We start from the raw sequence: 14,695 nt of genomic DNA, 5'->3' as shown, positions 1-14,695 counted from the left end.
AGTTCGGCCAAACGAATGAGTGTGTCGGTGGAGGGGTACTGTTGGGAACGTCTGGAGAGGTAAAAACGGAGGGCTTGGAGGCCCTGGTCATGGCGGATGGAGGTGTAGAGGGGTTGGATATCCATGGTGAAGATGAGGCGTTGGGGGCCGGAGAAACGGGAGTCTTGGAGGAGGTGGAGGGCGTGGGTGGTGTCTCGAACGTATGTGGGGAGTTCCTGGACTAGGGGGGATAGGACAGTGTCGAGGTAGGTAGAGATGAGTTCAGTGGGGCAGGAGCATGCTGAGACAATGGGTCGGCCAGGCTTGTGGATCTTGGGGAGGAGGTAGAACCGGGCAGTGCGGGGTTCCCGGACTATGAGGTTGGAAGTTGTGGGTGGGAGATCTCCTGAGGTGATGAGGTTCTGTATGGTCTGGGAGATGATGGTTTGGTGATGGGGGTGGGGTCATGGTCGAGGGGGCAGTAGGAAGAGGTGTCCTCGAGTTGGTGTTTGGCTTCAGCGGTGTAAAGGTCAGTGCGCCAGACTACCACTGCGCCCCCTTCGTCCGCTGGCTCAAGGGCAGGTCATGTCTCAAACTTTTGTTTTTTTTTAAAAAGAGGGTGACCAAGCATATGGATGAGGAGTTGATGTGGTGTACATAGACTTCAGTAAAGCCTTTGATAAGGTTCCACATGGTAGGCTTTTGGAGAAAATGCAGAGGCATGGGATTGAGGGTGTTTTAGCTGTTTGGATTAGAAACTGGCTTTCTGTAAGGAGGCAGGGAGTGGTGGTTGATGGAAAATATTCAGTCTGGTTACTAGTGGTGTGCCACAAGGATCTGTTTTGGGACCACTGCTGTTTGTCATTTTTATAAGTGACTTAGATGAAGGAACAGGTGGATGTAGGAGTAAGTTTGCAGATGACATTAAAGTCGGTGGAGTAGTGGACAGTGTGGAAGAATGTTGCAGGCTGTAGGGTGACTTGCCTAAACTGCAGAATTGGGCTGAGGTGGTAAATGGAGTTCAATGCAGATAAAGTATTTGAGGTGATTCACTTTGGGAAGAACAGGCAGAATACTGAGTCAATGGAAAGATTCTTGCTAGCGTGGATGTGCAGAGGGATCTTGGAGTCCATGTACATGAATCCCTGAAAGTTGCCACCCAGGTTGATAGTGCTGTTAAGACAGCATACAGTGGGTTTGGTTTTATTGGTAGAGGGACTTAGTTCTGGAGCTGTAATGTCACACTGCAACTATACAAAACCCTAGTGCAGCCACACTTGGAATATTGTGTACAGTTCTGGTCACCATATTTCAGGAAGGATGTGGAAGCATTGGAAAAGTGCAGAGGAGATTTACCAGGATGTTGCCTGGTCTAGTCTACAGGGAAGGTCTTGAGGAAAGGCTGAGAGACTTGGGATTGTTCTCATTGGAAAGGCTGCAGCTAAGAGGGGATTTGATAGAGACATACAATCAGAATTAGATAAAGTAGACAATGAATGTCTTTTTTTCCTAGGATGATGTCAGCTTGTACTAGGGGGCTTGGCTACAAGTTGAGGAGTGATAGATTTAAGACAGATGTCAGAGACAGGTTCTTCACTCAGTAGTAAGGGTGTGGAATGCCCTGCCTGCCAGTGTAGTTAACTCAGCCACATTAGGGAGATTTAAAACAATCCTTGGATAACCACATGGATGATGGGATAGTGTAAGGGAATGGGCTTAGATTAGTTCACAGGTCAGATCAACATCGAAGGCCGAAGGGCCTGTTCTGTGCTATATTGTTCTAAGTTCAAAAGATTAAACAAAAATTGAGCTCATAGAAATTCAGTTTAAAATCAATCTGACAATAGATTTTGCCAATTTAGGTACACCGAAAGTGTTGTAAAATCAGGAGAAAGTAAATTCATTCTTACTGTACTATATCGATCAGTGATGATAATTACCCAACAGCCTCAAATTCCATTGCTTTGATGTTTTTATTTTAAAAATATCTTGAGAAATAAAAGCTACTTTATTTTATTATGCATTAACATCTGTGAAATGTGGTGATGTAAATATATTGAATAAATATCTGTTTAAGCAATATACAGTTTCGATTTAAGTGCATTTAAATACAAGACTTCTTTTGCAACATGGAGTCTGTTCTCCAAATATCATTGAATGATGTAGCACAGTCCCATTGCAACCTAAGGTAATTTGATTGCAAGTACAAACAAACATTGACCCATTTTCAGTGAAAATAACCATCTTTATATTCATAATTTACTCTAAAACAAGATCATCCTATATTTAAATTAGTCTGAAATACATCAATTTTACACACTAACATTTTCTAAGTATTAGGTCTCCAGTTTAATCTGTTACACTTAAAATACATCAATGTTGAATGCAAGCTGTAAAAAAGTTACCAATTATTAAAAGCCCTGCTTCAAGATACTGAAATAAAAGTCCAGCGTATCATTTTTTGCTCACCATTTCCAAATCAAAACATTATTCAGTTTGTACAAGTTCAAGTGAATTTGACATTAGAATTAATAATGCTGCAGACTCCAGAATGCACTGGAGACTTCCAATGTCTTTCAAGAATGAATAAAAATGAATACAATGGAGTAATAACTGCTTCTTGACCAATTGAAATTCAGTGGAAATACTCGAAACAAACAGGGCTCGTGATCTACTTGGAATAAACTTTGCCCAAGCATTGAGCATCTCATGTAATTTCAAGTGTCTGAAACGGATCTGAATTGCAGCAAACTTAAGCATCTTAAAGACATGAATGCAGCCAAAACAGAGTGAAATGCGATCTCAAATACTGGATTGTGCAACAACCAGCCAGTTGAATGATGTTAGTCTAACCTCTGCAGCTAACACCCTCCAAACAAATAATGACGACAAACAGGCTAAAATGTTTAATTATATTTGCCAATGTGGAGCTGATAAATTCTTCAAAGGATTGCAACGTATAACTATGAAAAAGAGATTAAAAACAGTTGTTTGTAAATTGGGCAAAATCGGATAAAAGTGGTGTTCTGCACCCAGCAGCACTAATCATGCCTGTTGAAAGATCATTCCTGGGCAGTATAAATTAGTATACTGTCTAAAGCAAGTTTGAAAAATCTAAAGTTTTAAATATCTAATAAGTACTTATCCAAGGTGAAAGGAAAAATCCTGATCACCTCAAAGTGAGGTACATTTGAAAGCCTAAGATTTTAAATTCTAAGAACGACGGTAAACAGGTCCAACTTCATTTCTGAAGCAGAGCAATTTTCTGTTCCCTGGGCTTCACAACATATTCTTTGTACATCGACCAAAGAACACCTGTAATAGCAAAATACTAGTTAGGATATATCTCCAATATTAGTATTTGAATCAGAGACCATGTTAACATTTAACACTAGGTTAGCTAACTGCTTAATAGAAAGGGGTCAGCACTGGAGGGACTGAAGGAATTGTGGAAAATATACAGATGAGTACAGATCTGTTCTTGCCGTGGAGTCTAAACATCAACTAATTGGAATGAATGACCTGTTCCTATTTTCCAACAGAAGTTAGCTTTAAAAAAATTGAAACTCAGTTGAAACATGAAATTCCAAATAGTTTTGCAAACTGGGTTTTATTTCAAAGGTCAGACTTATAAGGTGCATATACAGGAAACAAAATTGACAATATGGGCCCTCTTGTAGCACAGTGCTAATGCCCCTACCCCTAAACAAGGAGGCTAGGTTAAAGTCCCATCTGTTCCAGAGATGTAACAACATCTGAACAGGTGAATTAGAAAAAAATTTAGATCCTCAAGCTCATTTAAAGGCAAAACTGTGTACCCAATTCTCCACTGAGATGGCAAATTCAAGATGGCACCAGAGTAGGAATAGTTGACCCATTTTGAAATTGTAACAGCCCAGTATGGATTTTTCTTTTAAAAGTGGGTCATTATGCTTTCCTTTTCCCACTTGAATATCCTAGAATATAAATGTCCTGTGGTAGTGACAGTCTCTCCACCTCTGGACCAGAAGGGGCAGCTTGAAGTGGTGGGTCAGAAGGTTTTAAAACAGATTGATTAAAAGTATCCAGGCTTAGAAGAATTCAGCATTCAGAGCACACCTTCTGGTAAATTAGTATCAAAAGAAAATGAGGAAAAATGCATTTTGGGGAATTTGGTAACGGATATTTTGAAAGCAAGCAAAATTCATCCAATATGTCCAATTAGCATGATATTGTTCATTATTATCTTACAAATACTGGAAATTATAGAATACCTATAGTCATGGCTCCTACTACACATCCCTGGGCAGCCACACGCATGTGGATAAGATGTACAGACATTTTTCTGTTTCCTCTTGTCTTCAGTTTGTACAGTCCATAAGCCACCACAGATGCAAACCCAGCAATCCCTGGAACACAAATAGAATGTTTACTTTTTCCCTGGAGATTAAATACTACTCAATAGCTAAACCCATAAAGAATCATGGAACTCTTCAAATCCATTTCTACAACACTTTGCTCTTTTTTTGTAAAAGGGGTTACACTGTAAATAATCATTGATTAAATTTGAGAGATTTTCTATTGTGAACTGGTAGCCATGTGGCAAGGGTTGAGTCACTAAAGTCTAAACTCCCTTCAAGATTTTGAAGAGCTAGTTGAATGGCCACAGAATTATAGTAACAAATGGAAAATTTGATATGCTTGGTTTCAGCACACCTACTCCACTCTGTTTACATTTGCTTAGTCATTCAGCATACAAGGACCAAATATAGCAATTGATAAAATGGAGAAGAATGATTTGTACACAGCAACTTACCAATAGGGACAAATGGGGACTCCTTGGATTTTCGAATAAGCTTTGAAGTTTGGTCATCTTCTGTTGGAAGCATAGGAACCAGGCTCACATTGTTCGAAGACATGGTGACTGCAAAAATAATTAAAGTTAATCAACTAAAATAAAAGCTAATGTGGAGAGCTACTAGCAGCAAGGATAGCTACAAGACACAGGTTACCTTTAGATTAGCAAATAAAAGGTCAGAGAAAAGGAAAGGAGAGGCACTATATTTCTAGTCAACCTAGTACACTGACTCTTATCCCTGAAGCCAACAGACGTCCCTTCTCGCTTACTGCTTTCAAACAAATATCATTTCCTGACAAAAATTGGTGTCTTGTTTCAATTTGATTCAGAATCTGAAAATGACTCGCACAAATGCGTAATCCAAGCTAGCAAAGCACACACTTCCCATAAACCACCTGATTGTCTGACTGTCTCAACCACTGGGTTTGGTTTACAGGAAATCCTCATTTACATGGAACAAGGAACATAGTCCACGAATTATTCATGTGCAAGTCACAATGACATGACAATTTCTGGCTATTTCAGTGAACAATGCAGATTGGAAAAGTAAAACCAGAGGAGTGGAGAGAGTTGTAAATTAAATACAAAGAGGCTGAACAAACAAAGGAATTTTCAGGGAATACATTAGATTATTACACAGCCGGGATGTGCGAAATTAACTAGATCATACTAATACAAGGAGATCACAATGTTAAATCACCATAATAATGGGCTGTTTAGGGACTTGCTGTCACTTCAAAAGGAGAACCTTTATAGAACGGGTTAGAGAAAAATAACTGCAAATCCAAAGTAGACAAACAGGAGACTGAAAGAACATAGCAAGTCAGGCATCAGGAGATGGAGAACCTTTCGTGCTTTTCCATGAAGGTTCACTGTAAATAAGATTTTGTGAACTGCTTTGCAGCTGAGTATTTTTGCTGTGTGTAGATATTATAGTAATGTAGGAGTTTCAATAAACAATTCACACAACATGGCACCACAAAAACATTGCGATAATAAGACCATAAGACATAGGAGTGGAAGTAAGGCCATTTGGCCCATCGAGTCCACTCCTCCATTCAAACTCCTCCATTCAATATGGCTGATGGGCATTTCAACTCCATTTACCAGCATTCTCCCCATAGCCCTTAATTCCTTGTGACATCAAAAATTTGTCAGTCTCTGCCTTGAAGACATTTAGCGTCCAGATATGATCAATCTATTTTAGGGATGTTAGTCTAAGTATAAATACAAACAATCAAATCTCTTGCATCCATCTGGCAAACAGATGAGGCTTTGGGTTAGCATCTCATTTAAATGTGGCCAACACCTACAGTGCAACACTCACTCAAATGTGAGCAAGCTCAAATTTGTTCCCAATTTTTGGAGGGAAACTCAAACCCATAATCCGCTGATTAGAATGCCTTCTAGACACGAATTTTATCAATATCAACAAAGCAAGTCACCATCTCATCATACCACTGCAAGGCCTAGGATGGGGTTGAGCTTGCTTCAGGTGTTTGGGATCTACACACTGGAACTTTGACTAATTAACACTATGAAACTACACTTTGGCCACACAGACTGCAGCAGCCCAAGTAGCCAGTACAATACTATTTTCAAGTCCAATTAGGTGATGGGTGGTAAATACCAGCCTTGATACACATCCTCAACCTTTATAAAAAAAATATTCTTTAGAAGTTGTGTATGGTCATGCACCCATGATGTTTTTAGCAGTTTCATGGGACAATGCTTTCAAGGATATATTCATATGCCACACAAACTAAACTTTCTCGTTCTAAGGATTACATTATAGAATGGAGATTTGGGAACACTTAGATTTAGAAGTTGAGAGATTGAAAATCTGCAAAGTCACTCCATTATTTGAAAAGGCAAGGAAAGAGAAACTCTGTCAGCTGTCAGTTTAATTGCAATTTGGGGAACTTACTGGAATCAATGAGTGATAAGAAAAATTGAACAGAAAAACTGATATACAAGTGAATACTGGTTTTGTAATGATAAATGCAAAATACTACAGATGCTGGAACTCCAAACAACAGTCATTTGGGACACAATATTAACTGTTTCTTGATCCACAGATGCTGCCAGGCCTGCTGAGTTTCTCCAGCATTTTATGGGTTTGAGGGGTAGACCTATCTTTTACTAGTTGATTTTTTTCATGATGGACAGAAGTCTATATAGGGAAGCGGGAAAGTAATTGGACAAAGCTTTGTACAAGTTTAGCAAAAAAATTGAAAACAGTTTAGTAAATGTTTACGAGACAGGGAGCAGCAATAACTGGTTTGTTGATTGGTGGAGTACATCAAATCTGATACCTCATTTCCTCCATCACTTTAAAGTAATAACTTGGACAGAGGACAAAGTTGGGCGGCACGGTGGCACAGTGGTTAGCACTGCTGCCTCAGCTCCAGAGACCTGGGTTCAATTCCCGCCTCAGGCAGCTGACTGTGTGGAGTTTGCACGTTCTCCCAGTGTCTGCGTGGGTTTCCTCCGGATGCTCTGGTTTCCTCCCACAGTCCAAAGATGTGCGGGTCAGGTGAATTGGCCATGCTAAATTGCCCGTAGTGTTAGGTAAAGCCTAAATGTCGGGGGTATGGGTGGGTTGCGCTTCGGCAGGGCGGTGTGGACTTGTTGGGCCGAAGGGCCTGTTTCTACACTAAGTAATCTAATCTAATCAAAGTTAATATTCACATCCAACCAGGTTATAATCCAACAGGTTTGTGAGAAAGCACAAGCTTTTGGAGCACTGCTACTTTGTCAGGTAACTAGTGGGGCAGGATACATAGGGCACAGAATTTAAGTAAAGATCAAGTCTCATACAACTGATGTGATATATTAGACAAACCTAGATGGCTAAGTCTTTAATCACTTAGAAAGGGGATGTAGGTTTTGGTTGATTAATGCGTAAACCCCAGAATTTCTTTCAAGTCACTGCCAGAGATAACTTAAGAGTCAGATGTACAGCAAGGATACAGACCCTTGGGTCCAACCTGTCCATGCCATCCAGATATCCCAACCCAATCTAGTCCCACCTGCCAGTACCCAGCCCATATCCTTCCAAACCCTACCTATTCATATACCCATCCATATGCCTCTTAAATGTTGCAATTGTACCAGCCTCCACCACATCCTCTGGCAGCACATTCCAGACACATACCACCATCTGCATGAAAAAGGTGACCCTGAGGTCTCATATCTTTCCCCTCTCACCCTAAACCTATGCCCTCTAGTTCTGGACCCCCCAACCCCAGGGAAAAAGACTTTGCCTATTTATCCTATCCATGTCCCTCATTTTGTAAGCCTCTATAAAAGGTCACCCCTCAGTGTGGTGCGGGAAAAGCAAAGTCAGGCAGCATCTGAGGAGCAGGAGAAGCGACATTTCGGGCATAAGTCCTTTCTGATGAAGGACTTATGCCCAAAATGTCGCTTCTCCTACTACTCAGATGCTGCCTGACCTGCCGTGCTTTTCCAGCACCACACTCTCGACAACTGCCTACAGATTGTGCATTTTTTCAATGACTAGCCCCATCAGCTACCTGACGAAGGAGAACATTCAAAGCTTGTACTTTCAAGTCAACCTTTTGGACTATAACCTGGTGTCGTGCAGTTTTTAAACTTTGGCACATCCACATCTTGGATGAAGGGGTAAGTGTTGTGCCGGCAAGTTTGCAGATGACTGCGCTAGGTTAGGCAAAGTATAGAATGCATGGGAGGGACAATTTCCAAAAGGGAAAGCTTAAGTGAGTTTCATCTGTCCTAGGCTTGCCCAATGCAGGGTTAACATTTTGGATCAGCGAAAGATGAACTAGAATTTACTTAATCAGTGGGAAATTAGTAGTTGCTTAGAAGCAGTGGTTAACATCCATGTTTGGCAAATAGAAATGCTGCACATAGTACAAAAAGTTAAAGAGGTACATTTGCTTCTTGGTCAGATGTGCATTCAAGGTTTGCTCTATAATGAACAAAAATCAAGACCAATGTTCCAGCAGAGTATTGAAGGGGTACTGCATGATGTTTCAATTAACATTAATAAAGGCCCCATCTCAATAAAACTATTTCAAAAGAAGAGCAGGAGAGTTCTCAATCTGATCAATACTTAAGCCTCCTTCAACATTAAAACTGATTCTGATCAATGTCAGATTTGTTTTCAGAAGTTTGCTATATGCAAGTTAGCAGCTACATTTCCTACACAGGTTGATCAATTTGTCTACAGCCCAAAGCTTACAATCTGAATTTTGACCGCTCAGGCCAAGTGCCTGTTCTGTCTCAGAATACTGCAACTGCATGTCAGCCTTGGCTTAGTTGGTCTCAGTCTCACTTGAGCCACAAGGTTCCAGTTCCACAAGGAAAGGCAAAGTCTTACCAATCCGATACTAAGCACATGATCTGTTTGGATGGTGTGAATGAGAGATAGATACGAATGGAAGTTGGGAAAGCCAGAGTGTGGCTTCAGTTTAATGTTTCATCCAACCAGTACCAGAGAGGTTGGCTAGCTCAGCTGGCTGGATTGGAATGCAGTGTGACACCAAGAGCATGGGTTCATTTCAGGTTTTAAATACTGAAAACAAAAATGCTGGAAATCACAGGTCAGGTAGCATCCATGGAGGGCGAGCGAGCAAGCTAACATTGGAGTCTTGATGACTCTTCAGTACAGGTTCCAACATCTGCAGTAATTTACTCATTATGAAATACTCTCCTTCTCGACCTCGCCCCTCACCTGAGGGGTGATGACCTGCAGATTAAATCACCAGTCATCCCACTGTAACAAAAGAACAGCCCAATAGTGACTTTTACCTTTACCACCCTAGATTGCATGTTTAGCTTGCTGAAACAGAACTTAAACACAGTGACTCAGAGGTGACAGCGTAACCACTGAACCTTGGCTAACCCACACACGATCATCCAATCAAGAACAGCAGCACACTAAAATCCTAAATATGGTATTTGTATGTAATGCAAATGGAAAGGAAGCAACATCTTCAATCTCACTGACCCAAACTGATCAATTAAAATGTACACTAATCAGACAATTCCACATGTTGGTACAAATTAATGCTTCTAGGTTTAAGTTATGACACATTTTGCTTAAAAACAGTATATAAAATTTCTCTAAAGCAACAGCATGAGTCCACTTTAAAAGAACACACCAAGCCAACAATAAATTAAGAGTGACAAATGTACCAAAGCTGCCTATTATCTGCGATGATGTGGAGGAGCCGGTATTGGACTGGGGTGGACAACAACTCATCTCCAGACTCTACTCGCTGCCACAGCCACATCTCCTTCCCCAACCCCACCCCCGCTTCCATTTATCTTGCCAACCCCTCAGCTCACAGCCCCATTCCTGATGAAGGGCTTTTGCCGGATTCTCCTGCTCGTCGGATGCTGCTTGACCTGTTGTGCTTTTCCAGCACCACTCTCTCCCAGGTTTAGTCAAACAGGTTTATTTGGAAACACTAGCTTTCGGAGCGCTGCTCCTTCAGCAACACTAAAAACTACTGCTTCCAAATACCCTGTTTGATTGTAACCTGGGGTTGAGAGATTATCATCCGCAAGAACAAGTCTGGAGTATCATGGAATTGTCCACAGCTGTCTACATTGAGTGTAGTTGCCAAAACAACAAACTCAATATATAATTCAGAGTAAGCAACCCAATGATTCGACACTCCATCACTTCCTTTGACATACAAAATACACTACACTAATTGGACTGCATTTTAATAACATTCAAATCCATGACCCCTAACATCTAGAAGATTGAGTGAAACAGAAAAATCTGTATACCATCTCAAGGTTCTGCATAGGTCATACACCTTGATTTTAGACATGCTTTCTTTCATCAGCATTGGGTCAAAATTGTGGCAGTCCTTAAGAATAACTGGTATCACATGGATTACAGCTGCTCAAAATTTTGCATTTACAAAATCTCTCAACATCAGAATGCCCAACAGCACTTCTCAGCCAGAGTACTGTGGGTGACAAATTATGGAAGCAAATATGCATATAGTAAGGGCCAGATAAACCACAACAGCATCAGTGGTGGGTAAACATTGTCCCAAGAGAATACTGATAGGATCGTCATCAATATTAAAGTGGGCAATGGGTGTGGAGGAAGCGGGTAGAGGAGAGAAGATAGACATCTTTGAACAGAAAAATGTCTCCTCTGACAAGGCAACACCCCTAAAACAGGGCAGGGTCAACTTAGATTTTGTATTGATGTCACTAGAGATGGGAGGAGACATGAAGCTGCTAACTGAAAGCTGGTAACAGCTGGACAGTTCACTTTGCCCTGTGGTGGTGAGGACGGGGTAACACTGCCCATTTGGCCACAGTGGGGGAAGAATAGCTGGACAACACTGTGGGCTGAGCCAGGCCAGAGATTGATGAACAGTTAGATGGTTGATGAATAGCTGGATAGCTCACTGAAGCAGAGTCAGTTGGGTATGAACTGGACTGCGCATTAACCTGGGGTTAGTTTGTGGGGGGGTGGGGTAGAAGAGGAAGAGAGAATAGGACACCACACAGGGTAGGGGATGGTGTAAGTTCCTGCACAGCTGGTCCAAGACAGGATTCAATCCCCAGCTTTCCCCTCCTAGCTCCCTCTCCCAGGGTAAGTCCCAGAACACAGTCATACAGTACAGAAACAGACCCTTCGACCCAACCAGTCCATGCTGAGCAAAATCTCAAACTAATCCAGTCCCACCTGCCTGTGCTTAACCCACATCTCTCCTAAATAGTTCGTATTCATGTACTTACCAAATGTCTTTTAAAGATTGTAATTGTGCCACATCTACCACTTCCTCTGGAACTTTACTCCACACACAAACCACTAAAAAGAATTATCCCATGTCTTTTTAAAATCTCATCTTAAAAATATACCCTCAAACTTTAAATCCTCCACCTAGAGAAAACACACTTGCCATTCACTTTATCTATAGTCATTAGTTTATCAAACTCTAAAAAAGTCACTGCTCAACTTTCTACACTCCAAAGAGTGTATCCTTAGAACTCAACTCTCCATTCCGGAGAAATCTCTTCTGAACTCTCCAGTTAATATAACAGCTTCCTCTAACAGGGAGAGCAGAAATGGACACAGCATTCCAAAAGAAGTCTCACCAACTCCTATACTCAAGTCAGAAGTCAAGCATGTTAAAACCTCATATGAAAGGGTCAATTAATTATGTACCTAAAGCCCTAGCTCTCTGTTGTACAACATGGGCATGGTGGCACAGTGGTTAGCATTGCTGCCTCACAGCGCCAGAGACCCAGGTTCGATTCCCACCTCAGGCGACTGACTGTGTGGAGTTTGCACATTCTCCCCGTGTCTGCGTGGGTTTCCTCCGGGTGCTCCGGTTTCCTCCCACAATCCAAAGATGTGCAGGTCAGGTGAATTGGCCATGCTAAATTGCCCGTAGTGTTAGGTAAGGGGTAAATATAGGGGTATGGGTGGGTTACACGTCGGCAGGTCGGTGTGGACTTGTTGGGCCAAAGGGCCTGTTTCCACACTGTAATGTAATGTAATCTAACCTAATCTAATCACCCAAGGACATAGTGAGATTGAGAGAACTGCAGATGCTGGAGATTCAGAGTGGATAAGTGCAGAGCTGGAAAAAGCACAGGGCAGAAGTGGGTACTGCAGATGCTAGAGATTAGAATGGTGCCAGAGAAGCACAGCAAGTCATGCAGCATCTGAGAAGCAGGAAAATCAACGTTTCAGGCAAAAGCCTTTCATCAGGGCTTTTACCCAAAACATTGACTTTCCTGCTGCTTGGATGCTGCCTGGCCTGTGTTTTTCCAGCACCACCCTAATCTTGACTGGAAAAGCACAGCCGTGGTGTGCAGAAAAATAAAACCGATCCACAGGTCCCGAGGAGGTGAACCACCATTTCAGACGGAAGCTTCCAACCTGAAACAGCAACTCCCTCGATACTGCTTGGACCTGCTGTGCTTTTTTCAGCTCCACTCTAACCGTTCCAAACTTTACCCGTTAACTGTGCAAGTCTTGCTCTACCAAACCTCACATTCACCCAAAGCAAACTCCACCTGCCATTCCTCAGCCCATTGACCCAATTGACCTCTGTCACCCCTGGTAGCCCACCCTCACTGTCCACTAAACCACCAGCTTTGGGGTCACCTGTAGTTTCAACACTCCCCCCTAAATGACAAACAAAAGTGGACCCAGCGCCGACCGCTGGTCAGAAATAGGCAGGAGTCTAACCCAGCTCACCTGATCTGATCTGATCCGATTTGAACGTCCAAACGAGAGAACAAGCAGCAACCACAGACACCGGCTCCAACTGAGCTCGTGGCCCCGCCGAGCCGGTGAATGTCACCTCGTGGGGAGGGGCGGAACCGGAACTGACGTCACACCGCGGTGGGTGTGTGACGCCATGAGCACGGATCTCGGGCCGCCCTGCTCACGTGGCATTGACATGTTAGTGACATTCTCCTCTCCAGATCTACCATTGACAACGATAATTTCAGAATCAGGTTTCGATTTCAGAATCGATATTTATTCAATCGATCAGGTTTATCCGAAGTGGCTGTCCGTTTCTCTTTGAAAAGGGTTCTGAGCTTGCCGGCTGGTTGCTATGGCGACGCCGCCCTGCCATCCGACCACGGCTCCCTCACTTTTAAGATTCAGGAAAAAGAACAGCGAGCGGTTGAACATTTACGTCGTTCAGATATTTAGAGAGTGGCAGTTTTTTTAAAAAAAGAAAAATATAATCGATCCGTGGATTCCGAGGAAATTCGGCTTCATTCATAAAATAGTTTACGTCATGGCACGCCTGTGTGATTGACGTGAGGGAATAACCAATCGGCGGCCGGAGGCGGCTGTGACGCGGGGCAGATGTTGTGCAAGTGAATGGGAATTTTTGTTATTGGGAAACTAACCTGAATTTCTGTAGGCACACTCACACCCCTGTTGCCTAATACTTCGAAAGAGCTTTCCGGGAAAGGCTTCGCCCAAAAGTAATGCATAATTTTTAAAATACTGCACAATTATAATATCTTCTGCATCTTTCTTTCCCATCCAATAAGGAGGTAGCTGGGTTTTCCCCAGTCTCAACGTGACTATGCAGTTAAAATGTCAATTTTATTAAGGAAAGAATTAATAAGGAATTAACCATGATTAAGAAAAACACTACTTTTACACTTAAGGACAATAATATTAGCTTATCACATGCCCAGGTAAAAACAATGACTGCAGATGCTGGAAACCAGATTCTGGATCAGTGGTGCTGGAAGAGCACAGCAATTCAGGCAGCATCCGAGGACAGGCAAAATCGATGTTTCGGGCAAAAGCCCTTCATATTCCTGATGAAGGGCTTTTGCCCGAAACGTCGATTTTGCCTGTCCTCGGATGCTGCCTGAATTGCTGTGCTTATCACATGCCCAGTCCACACATCCTGCACTGACCAATGGTCATGAAGGCCTGAATACGTCGTGTGTACACCTTATGGGTCATCTGTTCTTCAATGAAATAGAGGAAGAGGGATAGATTACAACCATCCCTAACCCCTTATCCTTCCCCTCCCCCTTCCACTAGACCCTCATTTTGTTAAGGAAGACAGAGTTTTTTTGCCCGAAATGTAGATTTTCCTGCTCCTCGGATGCTGCCTGACCTGCTGTGCTTTTCCAGCACCACACGTTCGACCCTCGTTTTGTTAATCCTTCCCGAATGCATTACATTTTCAAGGTGAATTCCATTTGCCAGTGTTCTGTCCAGTTGAGAGGTCTGTCAATTCTCATGCTCCTCAGATGCTGCCTGACCTGCGGTGCTTTTCCAGCACCACACTCTCAACTGGGGAAGGGGTGCAGCCTTAGAGAGATGGTGGCCAATCAGACAAGCTGGCAGCTCTGCAGTCACTGCAATGG

At 42.5% G+C, this 14,695-nt stretch overlaps 1 protein-coding gene across 4 annotated transcripts; it reads right to left on the bottom strand.

Moving 5' to 3' along the window:
* Window positions 1–1,933: 1,933 nt before the first annotated feature.
* LOC122550152 (HIG1 domain family member 1A, mitochondrial-like) lies at window positions 1,934–13,163 on the bottom strand. 4 transcript variants are annotated; one of them, XM_043690815.1, is made up of 4 exons: window positions 13,042–13,163; window positions 4,775–4,885; window positions 4,233–4,367; window positions 1,934–3,294 (listed from the first exon to the last, which is right to left on the bottom strand). In XM_043690815.1, the coding sequence occupies exons 2-4, from the start codon at window positions 4,875–4,877 to the stop codon at window positions 3,221–3,223; spliced, it is 312 nt and encodes a 103-aa protein (XP_043546750.1). In that variant the 5' UTR covers window positions 4,878–4,885; window positions 13,042–13,163; the 3' UTR covers window positions 1,934–3,220. The 4 variants fall into 4 exon arrangements, with proteins under 4 accessions (XP_043546750.1, XP_043546748.1, XP_043546749.1 ...); XM_043690813.1 differs by having other exon boundaries at window positions 4,775–4,882; window positions 13,044–13,160; XM_043690814.1 differs by lacking the exon at window positions 13,042–13,163 and adding an exon at window positions 4,971–5,220 and having other exon boundaries at window positions 4,775–4,882.
* Window positions 13,164–14,695: the final 1,532 nt, after the last annotated feature.

The sequence above is a fragment of the Chiloscyllium plagiosum genome, chromosome 5, assembly GCF_004010195.1.
Source record: "Chiloscyllium plagiosum isolate BGI_BamShark_2017 chromosome 5, ASM401019v2, whole genome shotgun sequence".
NCBI classification, from domain to species: Eukaryota; Metazoa; Chordata; class Chondrichthyes; order Orectolobiformes; family Hemiscylliidae; genus Chiloscyllium; species Chiloscyllium plagiosum.
The sequence above is the reverse complement of the archived record's forward strand: the minus strand, read 5'-3'. Positions and strand labels throughout refer to the sequence as shown.

What these genes read in the sequence shown, in the direction of transcription:
- LOC122550152 (XM_043690815.1), bottom strand. Translation starts at nt 4,877, where the DNA reads ATGTCTTCGAACAATGTGAGCCTGGTTCCTATGCTTCCAACAGAAGAT. An exon ending in GTCCCCATTTGTCCCTATTG is followed by an intron (nt 4,368 to 4,774) that starts GTAAGTTGCTGT and finishes TTTGTGTTCCAG; the next exon opens with GGATTGCTGGGTTTGCATCT. An exon ending in AGTAGGAGCCATGACTATAG is followed by an intron (nt 3,295 to 4,232) that starts GTATTCTATAAT and finishes TTGCTATTACAG; the next exon opens with GTGTTCTTTGGTCGATGTAC.